Source organism: Mustela nivalis, assembly GCF_964662115.1.
Source record: "Mustela nivalis genome assembly, chromosome: 8".
In the NCBI taxonomy this organism is placed as follows: Eukaryota; Metazoa; Chordata; class Mammalia; order Carnivora; family Mustelidae; genus Mustela; species Mustela nivalis.
In genome coordinates this window covers 77,872,266-77,894,641 of record NC_139027.1, presented here as the reverse complement: position 1 = coordinate 77,894,641, position 22,376 = coordinate 77,872,266, and the positions used below count along the sequence as shown (strand labels likewise).

Below are 22,376 nucleotides of genomic sequence, written 5' to 3'. Positions count from 1 at the left end.
CCTATTTCCCACTTTGCCTTGGGTTGATTGCCTTAGACTAAACCCACACTAACACTAGACCCTCAGATCTGAGTCTTTAGTTTCCTCCTCCTTCTCCCCCTGACCTCTGGTTTCCTATCTCCCCTCAGTTTTTTCCAGGACACAGTTAATCTTGTCCTCGAAGACCACTCACAGACCCTCTGGGTGAGGGGGTGGGCGGAGCCTTCAAGAAGGCTGGCATGTGCGGTGCGCCCAGCCCAGAGCCACAGCCGGTGCCAGAGCCGAGGGGGAGAGAGACGGGCAGAGGCCGAGTTGATGTTACCCAAGAGAGAAGGCGAACCTAAATCCAGCCTATGCCAGGCAGCGGGCCAGCCAGCGAAACTCGTCAAAACCAGAGGAGGAAGCAGATGAGGAACGGTGACCTGAACGAGCGTCCAGGGCCAGTCAACCTTCCATGTGCTAGTCTGGCCTTAGCGTGCTCCATGCCTTCAGCTGAGAATTGCCTACTTGGGACATTTCTGAGAATTCCAGTACTATCCGTAATCGCTCCCCAGAAAACCTCCTGGAATAGAATGGAATTCCTCGCGGATGATTCACAAAGCACAGGAGGATCTTTCCTGTACTTGGAAGTGAGGGAGGAGGGGCCGCCTGACAGGAGCGTGGCTGAGTGCTGACTGGATGACTTCGGGTTTTTCCCACCCGGGACCCCAGCCCCACTGCACTGGGTCTCCTGCCCTGTAATTTCCTCATATTACACATCTCTTGTGCTCCGAGTGCACTAGCCAGCTGGTGACCCCAATATTTAGTCTAAATGATTGCCTCATCGGGCGACACGCCAACCAACTCAAGATAACGCCCCCTGCACAGGAAAGCACACACACCCGGAGGACGGCACTGCAGACCCTCTCCCCACCAACAGGAGGTCACCTCCAGGACATGCCTCTGCTCTCTGATTCTGCTTTCCAACCACTGAGCTTCAATACCCTTCCCTGCAGCCCCTGGGACAGGCATCACGGGCCTGAGAACCTGCACTGGGGGTGTGTGCTCGGGCTGGAGAGGGCTCGGCAGGGACACTGCGCGGCTGAGCAGGTGCGGGAGCTCCCCGGGGGTCGGGCCCTGGGGCCTTATGTTCGAACTCTGCACTAGGTCCGCATCATGACTGGGACTGTGGCTCTCACTTAGTGTGTTTCTTTAAATTGACTCAGTTATAAAGCAGACCCGTTGGTTTGTAAAGAAACCTTGTATCTTTACCACAGGCAGAATGTAGCATTTGTGAAAACCATCAGTGGATCTCTATTTTTTTTTTTTTTAAAGATTTTATTTATTTATTTGACAGAGAGAGATCACAAGTAGGCAGAGAGGCAGGAGAGAGAGAGGAGGAAGCAGGCTCCCCGCTGAGCAGAGAGCCCGATGTGGGACTCGATCCCAGGACCCTGAGATCATGACCTGAGCCGAAGGCAGCGGCTTAACCCACTGAGCCACCCAGGCGCCCAGTGGATCTCTATTAAAGTTAAAAAGTCGTCTTCTGTGTCCCATGGAAATCACTACCTTGGATATGGCTCTAGGTTATGTAGTTTTGACAGCAAACTCTTAGGGCCTTGGAAGACTCCTTTGGTGGAGTGTGTTATATGTCCCCTGCCCTTGTCATTTGGGCTGTGAAAGTGCCTCAGACCACTCATTCTACGCACCCAGGCCTGACCCATAGTGTGGAATGAGCTCTGGGCCCTACTTACAATTCGAGGTTTGAAGGGCGGCTTGATCTTCTTCTGCTCCAGGAGCACCCAGTCGATCTCCTTGAAGAATGGGTGCTGCTTGATGGCGTCCTCGCCGTTCTGGGACGCCACACAGCCCAGGCGCTTGTGCGGGTTCTTGGTCATGAACTGTGAGGAGGAGGACAGGAGGGAATTAGTGACAAAGGCCTGTCAGGGACAGGCTGTGAGGGAAAGATGGAGGTCAGCCAGGGTAACATCTTCAGCGCCCTCTCCTGAGCCTGTTTCCCCTTCTGGGAGCTCTGCCCCCACCCAGGGTCCTCCTGTAGTCTTCTCTAGAACTTTCTATGTGCTAGCCGCCATTCTAAATATAGCAAACATTATTAACTCATTTCATCCAAATGCAAGCCTCTGAGGTTTCCTGTTGTCCCTATTTTATAAGTGAGGTAGTTGAAGCACAGAGAGGTTAATTAACTTAGTCAAGGTCAAACAGCCAACAACGTACCATGCTGGGAGTAGGAACTCTGGCTGTTACTAACTACCTGATTCTCCTCAGATTCTTGAGTCTTCTCATTGGGGAGAAGAAGATCGGATAAATTCACTTACACGGAGAGGTCAGTGGTCCTTGCTGAGGTGAGGAAAGAGGAGCAGCTATTCATGCTGAGGCAAATTATCTTAAGGCACCTTTCGTACTTCTCCTTTTTGTGGCCCCAGGGCCTTCTCACTTTTTTTCCTTTTTTTAATTTGAATTTGTAATCTCTAGCATACAATACCCATGTAGATCTATTGATAAAAAAAAAAAAAAAAACAAAACAAAAACCCCAACAAGAAAAGGAAAGGCTTATGGCTTCTCAATGTTTGTCTGTAAAAACCACACTGATGTGTTTTATATTTGTTGGCTGCCATCTCGTGAGAAGAACCTCTGGCTCGGATAGCTTCCCACAGCCACCCGAAAGAAAGTCAGGAGGGTTGTGCGGGCATGTGTGCTAGACACAAAAGTGACATTTCACAGGGGGAAGGCTGAGCGTTTGTATTTAAAGAAAGCAATTTAAGAGGAGAAATCATAACCCAAAGGGAGAAAACTTTACTGATTTAGTTTCAGGCTTCATTAGCAAGGGAAGAGTTTCTTGGGCTGGGAGAGTCTCCTACGGACTCTTGCCTGGTGCCCCCAAAGCCAAAGCATGTGGCTACGTGGCTGGGAGAGCCACAGGGAAGAGAGTGAAGGGGTGGTGGGCAGATTTGAGGTAAGATGGAACCAACACAAACTTCACCTTCTTAGTCTAGAAGTCAGCAGATGTTACCCTCTTTGAACACTCTTGATTCCTACCGCCCACAGAATAAAGTCCATAGACTTGGACACACAGAAACTTCTCAGTCTGAACCCTCAGTCTACCTTGGCTGGCCTTCAGTGTCTTTTATTCCCCTGGTCAAATGCTCCTGTCCATTCCCAATGTATCCTCTAAGAACCAGTCAAAATGCTGTCTGCCTCCTCTGTGAAGCCTCCCCAGATTCCTTGCTCTGTAGGTACTTAGGACCTCATGTTTGTTATCTATTTAAATTATAATTTGCCTAAACTCTTGCCCTTGGTGAGGTCTAGAATATAGGAATCAGTCCTATCTTCCCAGTACTTGGTTCAGTGCCTGACTTCTACTGTGTACTCAGTACATTTAAATGACTCAGTAGGAGGCTGAATGCTGAGGCTGAGAGCACAGTGCTGAGGAAGGAAGGCACTAAGACCAGCACTTACTGTTCCACAGGTTGCACACTGCGTAACTCTACGGTGTAAATGGTTTCTACAGTTCTGCGCCACTTTTGTGTAGGTAGCAGCCCTCAGAGACACAGCTCAGTGGCCAGTGTCATGGAAAACCTGGCCTGGTCCAAGAATCAAGGGACAATGTGAGGAAGTAAAGTGTTCCAAGGCCAAGGGAGTAAGGACTCTTCCTTACTTCCTTAGCTCTTCCTGCCCTTCCACTTCTGGGAGAGGAAGTATCAGGGCTACTGATAAACATACAGGTTTTAACATCTCAGGAAGCGGCTCCCGAGTCAGAAGCTCTCAGAGACTTTGCCCTTGCCAACCAGCTGACACGGGCATAACCTCTAGCTTCTGACTCTCTGTAGGTCGAAGTTTCTCAGCTTCTGTACTAATGACATTTTGCACTGGATACTTCTCTGTTGTGGGAATTGTCCTGTGCATCGCAGGACATTTAGCGACATCCCTGGGCTCTACCCACTAGACCCCAGTGGCAGGCCCCCTCCGAGTTGTGACGGCAAAAACATTTCCAGACATTGCCAGATATCTCCCGGGGTTGGGGGGGAGGGCAACATCACATCTTGTTGAGAAACACGGCTCTGGGTCATCTGAAACTGAAAGGGCCTTGCTGGGGTGCGGGCAGGGGGATCATCGGTTTGTTGGGCTGGTGTTCAAGGCCCCAGGCAAGTGACTGCCTCTGCTGGGCTGGTGTTCTGGCTCCTTCGGGTGCTGCCTGCAGGTTTCTCCTTAGCTGGGCTCCTGACACAACACCTGGGGCATACTTGACGCTCACCGGTATGCACGAGAGGCGAGAATACACATCCTCTCTTTGCTTCCTTCTCTGCTGTCGTCCCAGTTGTGACTGTGTGCATATGTAATTTTTAATTTACTGCCCACCTCTGCCTGCTGGACGATGGCTGTTATACTCACCAATACTTACTTAGCACGAAGCGTGATGCCCCACACATTGGAAACACTCAACAGACATTAGGTCACTGGATTATTGACAAGGATGGGGAGGGAGACAAAGGGAAATGGATGAGGTGAGGGAGGAAAGGAAGGAGAAGAAAGCAAGAGCCATGGGAGAGAGCAGCACGCTCTGATGTGGCCCTTTCCAGAATGCCGCATGTGAGCTCCCAGACACTGACAGAATGATGTGAGGTCTTTTTTGTCGTTTTCCTACGATGATCTGCATAACTTAGCTATGGTAAATGATACTGGTTTTCCATTTGTGACAGTCATATAAAGTTTCTTGATAAAGAAAAACATAAAACTAGGTAAATATTGGCAAGTACATCGCCATCGAGAGGACACTTGGCTACAGGACACCGGGTGAATGTGATGTACCAGGCAGGTGCTGAACTTTGCCACCCGTGTTCTGTTGGGTGATGGAGGCTAGGGCTGGAAGCCAAGTTTCTTAGGCTGTCCCCTCGGTCCCACCTCAGCCCAGCGGGTCAATGTCTCTGCTCCCCTTCCCTCCACCTCGCCTTCCACAGCTCTCCAAGGCAGACAGGGCACGCCACTTACTTGCCCTGGTCCAAGTGGCTTACGTTGCAGAAACAGCTGTGTGGGGCAAGTACTAAGAATCTCCCACATGCGGGATTATCTGCAGGGCTGGGGACCGCCTCCGTTATGACCGAATCAGCACGGCTGCACGGGTCTTGAGCAGGCACTTGTTTTCTCATTGGCTCTTCAGCCACCGAGATGCCATTGTGGAGACAGGCACACGGTGCCCCCTCCCTCTTGCCCATCACAGGCTCCAGCGGAAGGAGCTAAGGCCCAGCGTCCTCGTGGCAGAAATGATGCCGCGCGGTCTGGGTTGGTGTCTCTCCCTCTGAAATGCACGTGCACACAGGTTGGCGCAGAGCTCCATCTCAGGAGACGCTAATGTGTCCCAGTCCCACAGAAGACCATTGGTGCCTCCACTCCCCGCAGTGACTGTCTGCAAGACCTCTCATTCAGCCACAGCACAGCTGGGACGGGGGAGAGGCGGGGAGGAAGGGAGAGAGGAGTTCTCTGGACTGGCAAGGAGTGACAGGGACAGAGGGAGAAGAGGGAGAGAGGGCAGAGGGAGCAGCAGCGTGGGGGAGGGCAAGGACTCACTGCTTTCAGGATGCTGACGGCCTCCTTGCTGAGCCAGACAGGGTAGAGCACGTCATCGTGGAGGATGGACTCGAACAGGTCGTCCTCATTGTCGGCCTCAAAGGGGGGCTGCCCAGCCATCATCTCGTACATCAGCACCCCCAAGGCCCACCAGTCCACGGAGGGGCCATACTCCAACTCCTGCAGGATCTGTTGGGGAAGCAGGCAAGGTCAGCGCCTGCCAAGGACGCCTGCCACGGCCTCCTGTGCCGCAAGTGCCATGGGAATGGCATCGTCATTTCCAGCTCACCCCTCTGCCCAGCCCCGTGTGAGCCTAGCTCATATAACTGAGGTTCAGAAATCAGCAAATTTAGGGAAAACTGAGTTTGGAAGACACCATGCTGGGACTTAACTATCAATGCTCCAAAGTAAACACCGACAACCTGTCCTTCTGTGGGAAAAAACCGCCGTGTCTTTGTTTCAGCAGATGAAGTTCCCAACTTGCACTGAGGACCATATAAAAACTCGAGCAAGCTGAAAGTGACTGGGAGCAAACGAGGACCACCTCACACTGAGGGGGAAGGCGAGCAGAACCCCAGTCTTCTTTCAGCTGTGGCAACTTTGAATTCGCCTGAGCCCCATGTTTTTGGAAAAGAAACTACAGTTAATACCTCTCCCATCCTTTTGTGTTCTATCACAAAGGATGCCTATGCTTTTGGCCATTCCAGGAAAAGACCCACCCCCGATGTTCCTCATGACTCCCACCAAACTTGCTGATGAATCCCTTCTGTACCGGCCTCCAGAAGGCCCAGGCCCCTTCATTTGATCTGCAGCATTCCTCACTGAGGGGCAGAACCTTCTCCCTATAGCAGTAGCCCCAGTCAAGGCATCTCCTCCAGCAGCCAGCGTGCTTTGCCTGTCACCAGTCATTTCTCTCCCCTAACACTCTCAGGCCCTCTTGCTTCTTTTCCTCTGATCGACAGCGCAGTCAAATTTATTTATGTTATATGCATTCACGACGTGTGGCCGCAGGATACACTGAGCCATTACCTTCCCTTACAATGATGTGCAGTTTTACAGACTGAGTCATAATTTCAATGTCTGGGAGGAATGCTACCGCTGGGGCGCCCGGGTGGCTCAGTTGGTTAAGCGGCTGCCTTCGGCTCGGGTCATGATTTCGGGGTCTTGGGATCGAGCCCCGCATCAGGCTCTCAGCAGAGAGCCTGCTTCTCTCTCTCCCCATCTCCCTGCCACTCTGCTTACTTGTGCTCTCTCTCTAGCTGTCAAATAAACAAATAAAATATTTTAAAAAAAAAAGAAGCTGCAGAACCTTTTGGAAAGCAATTAATTGCTCCCGGTCTTATTTTCTCGGGAGCATGGGCCATGTGTTACAGTGGCAGGGACGGAAGACTGATCACGGTGTTTCTACTCCCTCTGAAGTTTGGGGTTACATTTTCTGGGTGATCTTGAGCTGTTCACTTGACTTCCTCTTCACATGAAGCTCAGATTCTCAGCTCAACCTCCTAAGGTTAATTAAGGCAGAAGATTTTGAAAGCCTATTACATAATACAAAACTCCATGTAATTGGAAGTTGGTATGAAATCCAAGTTTTCTTCCGTTCGGTTTGGTCTCCACGTCTAGAGAGTATGCAGCAGGTCAAGGAGACAGGTGTGGCTCAGGGTAGAAATAAACACTGAGCTGCCCCTGTTGCTAGGAAGGGTTTGTGAAGTGAGGTCCCCGTCCTATAATGATTTTGTCCTCCCATCAGAGCCAGATTAGGCATGGAGCTGTGCACAAACACAGAAGAGAGGGCTGCTCTGGGTTGCTCTCTGCTCTGTAATTCTATGAAGAATTCCAAAAAGTGAAGATGACAGAGTACTAGCATGGCTGGGCTGCATGTCCTAAAGGGGTGTCCATCCAGGACCTCCCCCAAAATGGCAATGGCCACACACAGTGACTTCCACGGACACCTTGGGCGGGTAACTTCTCCTCAGGTGAGCAACTTCTCAGGTAGCCTGTCTGGAAAGAGGCTGCAGCTCGGTCCTCGAATTCCAGGATGGTGGGGGAAGAGGCGGCTGGACGGGAGTACTGGGGCCTTCCCTGGTCTCCCCAGAACACCCTTTGGAGACTAAAGACTACAGATTGCTTGGGATTCAGTGGAACCATTTTGAAAACAGTAAAAACATGCATTTTAGGAATCCTTTGAATTCAGAATGAAAAGAAATGTAAGTAAATGCAGCCAACTTTGAATTCTTGGGGGCTGGCGATCTGGTGAGAATCTTGGGTCTTTCAGCCCAGCAGTCAACACATGGTATCTGTAAGGTCAGAGCTATAGGCTCTGCTGTCCTGAGAAGCCAGTAATGCTGCTCTGTTCCAAAGCCAAAGCCAAAGTCAGTAGCTCCTTGAATCATGAGAGATCAAGGGCCCCCACCTGGCTCACTATGGCCCTGCTGGTTTCAAGGCCATGGTTATCACCCATCTCCTCCAGAAAACTCTCCCGATTGCCCCCAGCTTTCTAGCATCTTCTGACATCCTAAGACCCTGTCTTGTCCCTAAGAACTGCAGGCACTTTCACATACTACTGTGATTTTAGTTATTTTCTCATGGTCAGTTATTTCCCCTGGGCATCTCTAAGCCAGCGAGGGTGGGGGGCTCCAGCATGCTTCCGAGCCCCCTAGTACGACCAGGCCAATTCCAGCACTCAGGAGACTGGCAGCCATGTATGTCTACTGTGTGAGTCTCACTGGGCATGCGCCCTTCTCTCCTGGGTTCAGATGGCTAGGAATGTGGGTGGCCGCCCTCCAGCCTCCAGGAGGTGGCAGATCTGGGTCTTGTACCTCCACAGGTGGCAGGGGGTGGCGGGGGGGATGACCTCCATGTGGCCTGTGTGTGCTTAGATGGGATGGCTCTGCAGAAACCACAGAGCAGCCCTGCCCACCCGTCCCCAGGCCCACTCCAGAGCCTTCCCATTTGGGGCGGCCTCTTTCATAAAATTCCTTTGGGGCTTGGCCCTAATTTTCTGCTTCTCAACCGGCTCGTCAGCGTGGAGCTGTGAGAAGGGCAAGGCTTCACACGCCATGGGAGGGCATGGGTGCGGTGGTTACCCCCTTCAGTGGCGCAGAGCTGAGGGAGGAAGGCAAGCATCGGGCCTAAGGGTGCTAGCCATACCCAGGGCTGGCTGCCATTTCCCAGGGAGCAGGCGTGGGGCGTGTGGAGAGTGGGTGCAGTGGACGCTAGCCAAGGGGGCGTAGTGGGAAGAGAAGCATTGGGCAACAGCTAGAGCCTCATTAGCTGGCTGTGGTTTTAGGGTTAACAGGCCCCTCATGGCCCCTCCTATCTGAATAGAGGCTTATGGTTTCTCAAGCATTTCCATGCTCTAATCTCATTAGACTCTCAAAACAGCTTGCTGAGGTAGGTAGGGCAGGAAGTGCTCTTCTCATTTGGAAGATGAGGAAGCAGAGGGTCTAAAACACTTGGCGACTTGGTCAAGGTCGCCTGGGGGCATCATTGGTCCAGTCTAGCCTGGACTCTCAACTCTCAGGACTGTGCTTTTCCCACCTTACCCACCCCCCTAACCTCCAAACCAGCAACAGTGAAGATAATGACCCAGTGCTCACTGCAGGCCAGGCACTGTGCTGGACCCATTGGGAGGCATTGATTGCATTTCATCTCCCCAGTAGCCCTGGCTATAAGTAGCAATATCTTGATCAGCTCTAATTTGCCTGCGGGAAGACCAGGACTGCCCGCCATTCACAGGTGGTGGTGACTGTGCACCATGGGCATGAGGAAGGAATGGGAAGGAAGGGCATCTGCACCTCACTATAAACAGAGAGGTCAGTGCTTCTCGCTGTGACTCCTGTCAATGGACTGCCTGCCGTGAGAGCTGGGTGGATGTTAGGTTCATCGTGAAGTGATGGTTTTGTCTTGGGCTGGGTCCTTAACTACTCCTCTGGCCTGTTAACCCTTTGACTCTGGCATCAGCTGACAGAGGACTGGAACCAGGCATTCTGCTGAGACGGAATGATGAGGAAGACGGTAAAAATGCAGGTCCCAACTGAGGGCCCTTGCTTTCACTGATTTCTCCTGGAAGATTAAATTCCTAGTGTTCCTGCTAAGGAAGACTGATTGAAATCTCTGCTTTCAGATCTCTTAGAAGGTTAAAATGTTCTAAAGGGAGCTCAACTATTACTGATCGTCCTCACCAGTCCCCTTGAGCCCATGTCTTGTCTGGTCTGTGAAGTCTCTTGACTGTCCCTTCCGTACTCTCTGCCTTCTGAGGCAGACTGCTGTTGCCTGTCTTCTTCCTGGGACAGGTCTGACAGACCCGGACACCCTCTCCTGGAAAACTCTTAGTGGGTCTACAGATCCTCTAGGATCACGGCCACTTCCCTTGGTCCTCTTTCCTAATTTCATTCCTGACTATGAGCATGAAGAATGCCGGTGTTCTAGCTATACTCTTTTCCTCTCCTGAATGAAGGCCAAGAATATTCTCATCCCTTTGTCTTTGTTCACAATGGAGTGTCTCAAGTTCACATTCATTTACTCACTCAACCAACCGTAACTAAGAACCTGGTCTGTATACTGGATTCTGGGAGTATGCAGGAACCACAGCCCCTGCCCTGAAGGATTCAGAGCCCAGGAATATGGAACCTCCTGGGCTGCCCCGCCCCCACCCCAACCCCCCTGGCTGTTTTCAGGAATGCTTTCCACAGCCACCACCAAAGGAAATCCTGTTGATTCTCCACAACTTAGTTCATCTACCAGGTGTCCCAAGAAGCCTTCCCTTATCCCTGAGGATATCATCTTGTCTCTTGCATCTGTTTATTCTGCTTAATTAGCCACTAACATAGAGGCCACTGCCTCTAGACCAGAAGTTGTTTTAGGAGAGTGAGGAGTGCTGGGTCGATTCTTCCTTCCCACAATGCTTTGCATCTAGCAGGTGCTCACACAATGCCCACGGAAAGGGAACGCAGCCGGAATGGGCAACGAGCACCTGTGCACCATGGGCAGTGCTTCCTGGGGGGCTGGTTTCTCCTTCCCATCTTACATGGTCAGAACCCTTGAGGCCATTTTTATTGAGCAGCTACGAGACACTTCGTCTTAAATCTGAATCGTACTGCACTAGGTATCTCTCAGCCTTGGCAAGACTGGCTTGAGAAACTCAAGTCCAGTAAGCACCATATGATGAACAACATGTGCAAACAACTTCCCAAAGGCAGTCCGTCAGTCAGGTTCCCAGAGAACTTCTCTGATCTACATTTACAATGAAGCACGCTTTACTCTTCCTGCTTGACCCTGGGCACGGGCCATGCAGAACCCCTACACTAGAAATGGCAAATAAATCTAAGGTTTACTGTAGGTACGTTACTGCTGATGAAGCTAATTGCCACCTTTATTGATGGCGCTCCTTTATTCTGGTTATTAAGAAGTGAAGACGATGATACAAGTCTACAAAGTTCTCTTGGTCCTAGCTCGTTGGTAGTTCTGGACTGAGATGAAAGGGTGAGGCCCAGCGAGGCTCTGCCCTGGCATGGGGAATGGCCCATTGCTCACTGTTGGCCCCTTATCTCCTCCATCACTACCATTTCCTTATGGAGAAATTGGTAAGCCTTCTACCCTTCTTCTTCTCTCTCCTCCCTTAGAATCTCTCCTGGTTTTCTAGCGCTTTCCCCCAGCACCGCTAGGTGACCTCAGTGCAAATGAGGTCACAGCCCTGGCCCAGACCTGGCAGAAGAAGGTGGCCCTCTGTGCACCGTCTTACCTCGGGCGCGATGTAGTCAGGAGTTCCGCAGAATGTGGTGGTTGTGACGCCGTTCAGAATCCCTTCCTTGCACATCCCAAAGTCAGCCAGCTTGCAGTGGCCTTCTGCATCCAGAAGGATGTTGTCCAGTTTCAAATCCCTGAGAGATGGCTCAGAATTAATGCCTCAGCCATTCCAATAGGGTCTTTCTAAGGTGGGAGAGATGTGCACATCTCAGGGAAATCTGCTTCAGGGAGGAAAGCCTTTGAGGAAGCTTGATCTGCTGGCCCCCACCTCAGTCCAGGGCTCTCACCCACACCGGCCAACCCCCAGAGGTGCCTCTGTGCTCCCCAAGGTGGGGGCTTCAGTAACACCAGGAATGTCTCAAGACTGCTGTGGTTTAATAAAATCAGTAGTTATTTGATGAAGCCCTACTATGTGCTGAAATCCATATATTTAGAGTTTGATATGAGAGGAAGAAGTAAGTCATCCCCCTTTTTTCCTGAATGAACCATAGGGAAAGCTGGAGGGACAAGAGTGATGCATGCTAACATCCATGACCCTGCTAAAACCACGTCAGAATCAGATGCTACCCTACAGAGCGCTGACTCTGTGAGCTCTCGTGTCATGCGGGAGGGTTATGAGGACATAACGCTGGGAGGGTTATGAGGACAACGTGATTCTCAAGAGAAGCTTGGAGAGAGGGTTAGGTTTAAAAAGAGCATGACAGGAAAAGGTGGGAGGGAAGGGAAAGCGCACACTGTGGGTGCCAAAGGCAGTGAAGGACCCTGGTGGATGGTGGGGAAAGACAGGCATGCTGACCAACCCAAAAGGATAGAATGCAAGAGGAGTTTGAAATTCATGCTGAGGACAAGGAGAGACCTGCCTGTATGAGCATGGGCAGCACAGGCTGTGTGCAAGATCAATCTTCACAGGGCAAGCAGGCAGAGGGCAGAAGGGTCTGGGCACAGGAGGGAGGACACGCTGGTGGAGACAACCAGGCCCTACAGAGCCCAGGCGGTTCTGTGCAGCGAGTGAGCACCATGGGGGACGAGGGGCAGGCAGGGTGGGGGATAGGATCCTGGTTTCAGCCAGAGCAGCTCTCTTGCTTTACAGTTTGGGGTTCCATGTAAGATCTTGTATAAAATTTGAAGTTCTGGGTTGGAACCCCCTCTACCAACCAAATCTGCAACCCCCACACCTGTCTCATAGAAGGACCTAGATTGTCAGAGGGAGGCCCCCATCACGGCCGTCCCTCAGCGGCCACGCTGGGCTGTGGTGGGGTGGGAGGGTCTTGCAAAGAAGGCCCATTACCCTGCACCTAGAGCAAGAGGGGCCTTTCTCACAAGCTTGCTGGCGTCTGGACTTGAACTCCAGCCACCATCAGGAATCCAGGCCTGAGTGCAAAGGTGGGGCAGGAAGCACTTCAGGGCCTCCCTGCTTTGCACCCGAGGCCTTGTTTCCGCTTACAGCTGGGACTTCTTGAGAAAAGAGAAAGCTCATAAAATATGCTGGTCTAAGCAGATACTTGTGAACTACAGAAAGAACAGTGAGCCCAACCAAGCTGAGCCCCTGGGACCAGGGTCCCCAGCCTCCCCCGCTGGCCACGGTGTGTGGTCAAGGCTCAGCTCTGGCTGGGGTGGGAGGGAAGGGAGAAGAACATGGACTTGGGCACGGGAGGCCTTGGGTTTAATCCCTAGGGGGGCATGGCCCTGGTGAAGCCCCCTTGCTGGTCCGTTACCTCGACCATTGAATTAGGATGACCCATTCCTGCTTGTTTGAAGGGTTGAGATTAAGTATGTGGAAGTAGCAGGCCTTTATAGAGTTATACCCACTTCCTTTGCGAGGAGACTGAGTTAGAGGGAACCGGGGGTTCTGTCTGTCCACCTGCAAATGTGGGTGTCATTGAGAAGTGAACCTGTGTGCCCTGCTAAATTACAACCCCTTCATGCTCCCTAATCTAGGGCTGCCCGGCCCACACGCACGATGATTGCCATGGCAACATGTGTATTAGGAACAGCAATAACAAACGTGTGGAAAGCACCTCTGTGGGCTACAAACCACATTCATGACCTGAACAACAGTGAAGGTTCAGAAGAGCGTGCTTTGCTCTGATTGTGGCAGCAGCAAGTAGATGGAAGCCGGAAGAAGGTTAAGTGACTTCTGAAAGGTGACGAGCAGGTTGACTTCACTGGGACTTGAACTTGGTCCCCTCTAGCTCCAAAGGCTGGTGTTCCCGCCTCTGTGCACTACACTCCTTCAGTTTCCTGCCTTTGTGTTGGTGGACTTTTTCCAGTATGAGCCACCAACCCCAATTTGAGAAACGAGCCCATGCATGACCTCTCAAAGCTCCCTTCTTCAAAGTCCTGTCCGAAAGGCGCATTTCTGCTTTGTATGAATGGAGTAGGTTTGTAAGATTCCAAGCCAGCCTCAGCTCTGCCCATCCAAAAGCTCCACTCAGCATTTCGTTCAGCTCACGGTTCCCACTCAGGGCAGGAGAAGGCGAAACATCTTATTCTCCCCATCTTCTGCTCTTTGCCTTCCCCTCCTTAGGCCTGGGCACACACCATGCCCTTGCTGCCTGTCCCCTCTGCTCCCTGAGAGAAGAAGCTGCCCCACGCTGAAGGGCGGGGGGCCCACGAGGGCCAACGATGTTCTGCAGGAAGCACACAGGCAGCTGCCCCTCTGCTGTGGGGAAGGGAGGCCTCAGGCCAAAGCGTGTCTTCACACAGTTCTGCCATGGATGCCAGAAATCCTGGCACGACTCACCTCCTCAAATTTCCCTTGTGTTTCTCTGAAGCTCGGCCTCCCCACACAAAACCAAGCCCCGTGAAAGAGACAGTGACTTATGTTCCTTTCCTTGGTGACAGGGAAGATGAGTTCAGTTGGAAAGTCCCCCGGGGACCAGAAATGCCACGATTAAAACTTGATTCCTCCTGGAGTCTTCAGTCTCATTAAAAAGAAAAATAACCCTCATGGCCAGGAACAAACCTGTCTGTCTCGGTGAGTTCCTGAGTCCGACTTTCAGTGGAGGAGAGAGCCGAGGCCGCCCAGGGCCACGCTTGCTGTGGCCGAGGAAAAGAGAGAGGACATCCACCCTTCCTTACAAGGGGCTTGGGGGTCAAGGGCGGGCTGCTGAAGGGTGGAGTCCCTGAAATTCTGCTTGCTGCCCAGCTGGCTGAGGGCGACCCCTCTCGGTTTTTCTCTCCCTCCCCCTTAGCGGCACTGCTGCCTGGTGACCTCCGACTTTCGACCTCCCGTTCCTTCTGCAGGATCCCCCACCTGCTGAGTTTTAGTGCTGCCTGTTCACGAGGGGTCTCTAAATCTTCCCCGAGAAGGTCAGGGACAATCATTTCTCAGCCTTGCCGGGTCGACGCCCAGCTGGCTGGACAGGTTGTGTAGGCTTTTCTCCTTCATGAGTGTTCCCCTGGTGCTCAAGTCAGCAGCCAGGCACGAAGTAAGTACTCATCAAACTTGTGGACTGATAGCTTTGCAAAGAGGGACTTCTGCCTAGATATTAATCCCCATCAGTCCTCAAATACAAGGACAGGGTACTTTTGAGGACCGGGACATTTTTTTAAGGAATGGGGTCATTTTTGTTAATAGTGGAAAAAATACAGCAAAATCCTTTCCCCTCTATAGGAGTCAATACGATGAGCTTTTACTTATTAAATAGCTTCAATCAATTCTTTTCAGTAGACAATACCTTCATGTGTTCTAAAACTCAGAGTATAAAAGGACAAACAGTAAAAATTCTTCCTCCTATACTTGTTCTCCAGATACTACTTCCCCCCCACCATAAGCAACTGCATTTTGTTCATTCCTTGTTCATTCCTTTTGTCATACTTTCTGCATAAACAAGCATGTGTGACTATATATTTATGTCCCCTCTTTTAACGAACTGGGACCTGACTACATGTGATCTTTTGCACCTTATCTCTTCCGCTTAATACATATTGGAGATCTGTCTTGGCACATAAAGAGGCTCCTAATTCTTTATTATGGCTGTACAACACTCTGTCACATTTCCTAGAGGACATTTAGCCTGCCTCCGATCTTGTGCTATTAAGAGCAGTGCTGCTGTGAATAAGCTTATAAACATATGAAGGTAATTGTACAGATTTTCTAGAAAAGAAATGTCTGAATACGCTAGAAAAGGATCGTGGAGTTTGAGGGATGTTGCCAAACTGCCCTCCTCAGAGCTGAAGGATTTACACTTCTGTCAGCAGTACCGATAGTGCCTCCTTCCTGACATGGTACATGATTGAGTTTCTGGTAGTTTGATAGTGGAATGCAGTATCTCAGTATATATATGTATATATATGTATTTTTTTTTTCAAGATTTTATTCATTTGAGAAAGCACATGTGGGCAGAGTGGCAAAGGGCAGGGGAGAAGCAGACTCCCTGCTGAGTGGGTGACCCCATGAGGGGCTCCATCCCAGGACCCTGAGACCATGACCTGAGCCCAAGTCAGATGCTCAACTGACAAGCCACCCAGGAGCCCCTATCTTGGTATATTCTCAAGTTTCTCTTGAGCATTTTTTCATATATTTAAAAGATATCTGTGTGTGTGTGTGTGTACTACTGCCATTTTTCCTTTATGGAATTTGTTTCTCGTCTTTTTAAGGAGATTTTTCTATATTAGGAAATAGACTTTGAGTGGTATAAGAATTGCAAATTCTTGTCCCAGTTTAATTTTTGACATTGCTTATGGTGGTTTATTGTATGTTTTTTGGATTTTATGCCTTAATTTGAAAGGCTTTACCTATTTCAAAGTTATAAAAGCATTCTCCCAACGTCTCCCCTCGTACTTCCATGGCTTTCATTTTATAAACGTATTGATGTATTTGGCATTCAGCCTGATGAAAGGTGTGAAGTAGGATTTGTTTCCAAACCCATAAGATGGATAGTTCATCTTTTCTTCCTTGACTGAAACATCACCTTTTTCAAATACTGGTCCCAGCTCCCCATAAGGATTTGGACTTACTTCTGTACTCCTGATTCAATGATGCTGACCTATAACACACTTTCGAAATTACTGTAGGTTTATGATGCATTTTAACATCCAGTCGGGCTGGTCCCCCTCTTCTTTTTCAAAATTTCCTGGCTACTCTTGCTTGTTTACTTTTCCATATGAACTTTACAATCATCTGTCTTGTTTTTAAAAAATCCTGGTGATGTTTTTATTGGGAACATGTCTAAAGTTATAAATTAACTCAGCGAGAATTGAAATTTTTATGATGTTGAGTCTTCCTATCCAATAACATTGTTTGTCTTTCTATTCATTCAAGCCTTGTCTGTGTCCTTTAGGAGCATTTTTAAGGTTCTCTCCTATAGATCTTGTGCATTTCTTGTTATATTTAATGGGAGCCTGCTGGTCGGTCCAATACCCATTTTCATTTTCTTCCTTAGCAAGAGAACACTGTTGCTGCTGTTGGTGTTTTAAGCCCTGCACACAGTGGTGTAGCTAAACTGGAATTCAAAGCCTTCCTTAGAGCTGTGTGTGGTTACATAACTAAGTTCTAGCCAGTCAACTGTATGAGGCCTTAAAAGAAAGAGGCTTATCTTCTCTTTCCTTCTACCCATTGCCTGAATGAGGATATAATGCCTGGAGGCCTCGTAGTCACCTTCAGCAATAAAGAAAAGGACCAAGCCCCAGAAATGGTCACCCAGCTTCTTATCTCCAGATAACACTCTTATGAAAAAGAAATAAACTTGTATCTTATTTAAAGCACTGTTGTCGGGGCGCCTGGGTGGCTCAGTGGGTTGGGCCGCTGCCTTCGGCTCGATCTTGGGGTCCTGGGATCGAGCCCCGCGTCAGGCTCTCTCCTCAGCGGGGAGCCTGCTTCCCTTCCTCTCTCTGCCTGCCTTTCTGCCTACTTGTGATCTCTGTCTGTCAAATAGATAAATAAAAATTCTTAAAAAAAAAAAAAAAAAGCACTGTTGTCTGGGGCTTATATGATAATCGCAGCTGAGTCTACTCCTGGGGAGTCCAAGTTGTTATTTTATATTCTAAATTCCTGTTGTAAGTGGGGATCTTCTTTTCCATCATATCCTTACTCTGGTTGCATGTGTATGTTAGTCACTAATTTCTACTTACTGTTTTATGCCCTGCCACTACATGCATGTTCTTTATTTTTGCAAAGGTGTTTTCCAGTTGATTTTCCAAATCATTTGTGACTGGTGATCATTTTTACTCTCTCCCTTTCAGGGTTTGCATTTGTAACTTATTTACTTTGCCTGATTATGTTAGAACCTTAAGAACAAGGCTGAGTAACAATGATGATAGTGAGCATATTTAGTAGTCTCAGATTTTGGGGGGTCTCTGATTATGACAAAGGCATTTTCCCAGGCAGAATGTCTTTATCATAACCCCTGTCACTTGGAACCTGACTGAAGGCTACCTTACTGGGTAAGTAAAAACTTGGGAGAACTTCCATGGAAACTCCCTTTCTCCCCAGCTTCCAGAGGTCCCAGTGAGCTATGGGGAAGATGGTAAGGAGCAGGCTCTGCAGTGCCCCTCTAGTCCCGGGTTTCTCAACCTTGGAGCCAGACTGACATTTGCAGCTAGCTAATTCCTTGTCATGGGGGGCTGTCCTGGGCACTGTGGGACGTTTAGTAGCAATGCTGACTTATACACATAAGATGCTATTATCAACACCCCCCACTGCCCCAGTGTGACAACCCCAAATGGCTCTAGACATTGTTAAACGTCCCCTGAAAGACCGCTGGTGGGCAACTACTGCTCTGAGTCTTAAATAGTGATCAAGGCTCCAAGACAGTCTGGCCCTGGTCATTAAGCTGAATAGGGGTTTGAGAGCAAGGCTACCAGGAAAGGGTACATCTGTCTGGAGTGTCCTCTGCCATCTTATCCTGACAGACAGGAAGCCTGAACACAACAGCCCTGCTGGTGTTTGGTACCATCAACCCACCTTTTTCACCATCTCAGGAAATCAAGGCTCAGGAAAGGTAAGCGTCTCACCCACCCTTGCATGGCTGGTAAGAGGCAGTACTGGGCTAACTCCACACAACAGACCATCTTTCAGATCAAATGTAAGATCCACGAGCTGGAAATCTCTAGCTCCTGATGGGACCCAAATTCCTTTGTGCTTATAAAAGGCAGGTTTCACGGTGAGAAGGGGGAATACAGAGGCCCAGAGGTCACAGTCAGGGAAGGTGTGATTTAGGGGCACAATGATATAACAAAGGCTCCCTTGAGGTGGGAATACAGATCACTTCCAGAAACTCAAAAGACAGTCAAGAAAACCCCAAATATGTTTGGGACTCAGTTTCCTTATCTGTAAAATGGAGATAATATTGCCATCACTAATGAAGTAATCCATGTGACAGTTCTAGCATAGTGCCTGCCTGACGTATGCTAGTTACTCCAGGAGTAACTAATAGTCTCTGAGAGTCTCCAAGCATCTCTGACAGTCATTTCTTAAAAATGCACGTACCCTGTGGGGGCAGGTCAGTAGGCCCCTAAAAACTCTTTAATAATGGAGAAATACTTATCCCTTCCTAGTGTGTATAAACCACAGAGACAGAATCCATGGGATGAAGACCACAGAGCGTATGTAACTACCACACAGGGGCGAAAGCGTCCAAGGATACTTGAGAGACAGAACGAGACTGCAACGTCTAGGCCAGCCCAGGGAGAACAATCACGGGCTCCTTTCCCCTGGGCCCCGGGAATGATATCTCGAACCCAGGGGAACACGAGTGCCCCAGGGGAGAAAGCAAGGGCACGCAGCGAACAGCAGACGCTGGGCAGAGTCCTGGGCTCCTCAGCCCCTCAGCTATCTTAGCTTAAAAAATCCTCTCCAACTTGTGAAATTGTATTTTCCCAATTTGGTAGATTCGCCAAGAATAAGGGCCAGAAAATTCTTCTGGAAACCACTAGCATTTAGCAAAGGGTTGGCACCCCGGGGAACCTTCGCAGATAAGAAACAATGGAAAAAAAAATGGTTTTATGCTTGACTTGAAAACACACTCCAAAGGAAAAGACCCATATGTCCCTGTCTTCTTCACTCTGCCTCTCCATTTTTAATGCCCTCATTTCCCTGGTACGCTCAATGGTATATCCCTCCGGCATGCTAATTCCCCCAAACTCAGGCCCCAACGCCACGCCACGCAAACGACAGCACATTCTTCCATTCACTTGAAGATAAGAGATTAGAAAGATTACTTCTCAGGATGCCAAGTATTTGGATCACCAGAGAGCAGGCCCTCGGGGGGGAGGTTATGAAGAAACTCTGCTTGTTTTTGGACAAAGAATGGAGGCTAGCACATGACTGTGGTTAATCAGATGGGAACACAGGCTCTTGGGGCAGATGTTGCTTTCATAGACTGAACCACACATTCCCGAGAAGACAATTTTTCCCCTTCAATATAGCACACTCCCCTTGGCAGTGGGGCAAACGTCGGTGACCGGCTGCTGTCCTTCCTCCTCACTCCCTCTGGGGCGGCTACCCCTTCGTACTCGCGGGAACGCCACATCACCCCAGGGCCACCACAGGCACAAAGCTCAAGAAAGGTGTCCTCATGCCGCTCTGTCAAATGGAGAGACGTCGTTTGCTTCAGAGCCAAGATTTCAAAATTCTCCATTGCCACGCTGATATACCTGAGCGTCAGTGGTAATGTTTCACTCTGGGCCAGTCTGCAGGGAAATCTCGGAGTCTTTTCAAAGGAAAAGCTCAATCATTTAGGACAGAATAGTTCACTACCATTTTGGTTTTTTCCCCACATGCTTTTGTAGGCTGGCTCCGTATAAGTCTTTAAATGCATTATCTCATTGAATCTCACCAACAGCCTGGGGACACCTTAGGACTATCACCGCCTCTGTTGTAAAGATGAGGAAGAAGGATCCGAGGGGCTATGCCCCTGGCCCTGGATACACAGGTGGCGAGTGGCAGAGTTGCTTCGCCCGACATCAACCCAGGCTCTGAACCACTTAGCTAGGTTGCTTGAGGAGGGGGAAAAAAAAGATTGTATCTACACTCTTAACCTCCTGTGGGATGGAGAGCACGGTTGTTGCTGTTGGGGTGACAGCTGTTTTGGACTCATGTCAAGGTAGTTAGAAGATGTAACTGATAAGCCACGCAGTGCTATTTTGACCAAACTGAGGATCCCAGTCTGAACACAGCAGCCCTCCAGCTACCACACTGATAGCTGGAAAACCCAAGGTGTGAAATGGTACCCCTTTCACAGCCAAAAGAAACAGCCTGGGGCTGTACCTGGACATTAAGACTTGGAATCCCTGCAGAATAATTTATCTGACTGTGAGATTATATCTAATTACTTTTTTTTTTTTAAGTCCACAGTAGTGAAAGCAAATTCTTATGCTTGATACACGCACAGATACATATCCTGACCTCCACTAACGGGAAATAGGCCTTGACCTGGGACTGGCTCCTCTGACCAACATGACATTTATACTGAGATGCTCCCTTCCCCCAATTCCTTTCCACGCCGTCCATCAACCTGCACTTAGAAATGGCTCTTTGGGGCTCGGTCGGTATACAGACTGGCCCAAGGACAGTGACGACTTCAAGCAAGTCACTTCTCTGAGCTCGCTGTCCTCAAATATGAGAAAAGACGGCTGGATGAGCTAATCCCCAAGGACCCTTCTCGTCTGAGATCCTGGGAAGCGAAGGCAGCTGGAGCTCGTGAAGTCTGAACTTGTAGTCCTGGCCGCTGCACACCAAATATTTCCCTTTCCACTCCAGAGCAAACCTTTGCCAACAGGCCTTTCCATACAAAACGTAGATCAGACGATGCTCTTCTTCTGCTCGCATTCTTCAGGGGCACCCCGCGAACACGCTTCCTGCTGTGCTCTGCGAGGTGCTCTAGGGTCTCCACTAGCTTTTCCCTCATCACACCCCCTCTTAATCCACACCTGGGCCTGGGGGCCTTGGGTGCTTCCCAAGTGTGTGAGGCTGTCTCCTGCTTCGATGTCCTGGCACAGGCCCCACTAGGAGGGTCTGTCTTCCATAATGGACACCCGTGAAGGCAGGGCCTGGAAGTCCCCCCCCCCCCCAGTGCCTGATCCTTCCTAGCACCTCAATACCCACTGGTCAAAGGATGGGAAAATCAGGGAGCAGGCAGGGGAATTTGGAAATCATGGCCCCAGGCAGTTAGGCGATCCGAATAACTGCTTTCAGATACCATATGGAACTATTAAAACACATTATTAGAAACTGTTAAAACCAAGGTCAAGGTACCAAAGGCAGCGAAATCTGGCCTTCTCCTCTACCCTTCAGTCCCTTCTCCTGTTATATTCTGGAAGAACCCCCTCCGCTCATCCCAGCAGCTTCCATGGCAGTCAGAGCGGAGGCCCAAGAATCGTGCTCGGGCTCTGGAGCTGGTCCTCCTTTTGCCACCACCTCCCCGTCTTTCGAGCCACAGGGTCAGGGATCTCTGATAGCACTTTCCTGCCTTGAGACCTTTGCCGCATGGCTGTTCCCTCTCCCTGGAGAACAGAATCCTTGTCATTAAGGTCCATGCCTCAACCTCTCTTCCTCAGGGAGGCCTCTCAGTGGTCACCCTGCCTAAAGCGGCCCACTGCCACTTGCCACCCCCTACTCCTGACCCTTCCCTGAATCTCAGTCACCTCAGTCATTTCCTCCATAACAACGACAACAACCTGTAAGGACTCTGCTTGTTTATTTCCTTAAGTAAATGGTTTCCCCCACAGGAGCTCCATGGGAACAGCGACTGCATCTTCATGTTCCCAGCACGGTCCCCAGAGCCCTGCAAAGTGCCTGCACTCACTGTTGGTTGAGAGTCCCAAGGAGACGGATCTGTATTCAGTCCACTCCAGTGATGGTCCAGCTAATGGCATGATTACAAATCCTCATGCCTCCATTGCCTTGTTGGCCCTGGTTGTCATGTTCCACGGTACTTAGGGTTGCCGCTCAGAGCCTGCTTTTTGTGGTGGGCCTTGAGGATACTGGGGAGAGGACACAGTCCCTGTCCTCAAGGAGGGTTCTGGAGGGAGAGGCCAGAAGGCTTGGGATGGTAAATTCTACACTAGAGGGGTGAACAGGATACCCATACTGCCCATACAAGGCCAGGGCTGCCAGTCCTGCCTTCTTCTTGGCCCCAGCAATTTGC

General features: G+C 50.0%; 1 protein-coding gene across 7 annotated transcripts in view; it reads right to left on the bottom strand.

Annotated features, from left to right (window-relative positions):
* PRKCE (protein kinase C epsilon) overlaps positions 1–22,376 on the bottom strand; it is a 516,689-nt gene that overhangs the window by 24,536 nt on the left and 469,777 nt on the right. For all 7 annotated transcript variants that reach the window (XM_082746981.1, XM_082746980.1, XM_082746978.1 and 4 more), the window contains 3 exons: positions 11,282–11,420; positions 5,542–5,730; positions 1,713–1,859 (listed from right to left, as the gene is read on the bottom strand). In XM_082746981.1, coding sequence (XP_082603107.1) covers positions 1,713–1,859; positions 5,542–5,730; positions 11,282–11,420 — 475 coding nt within the window. The remainder of the gene's footprint in view (positions 1–1,712; positions 1,860–5,541; positions 5,731–11,281; positions 11,421–22,376) is intronic.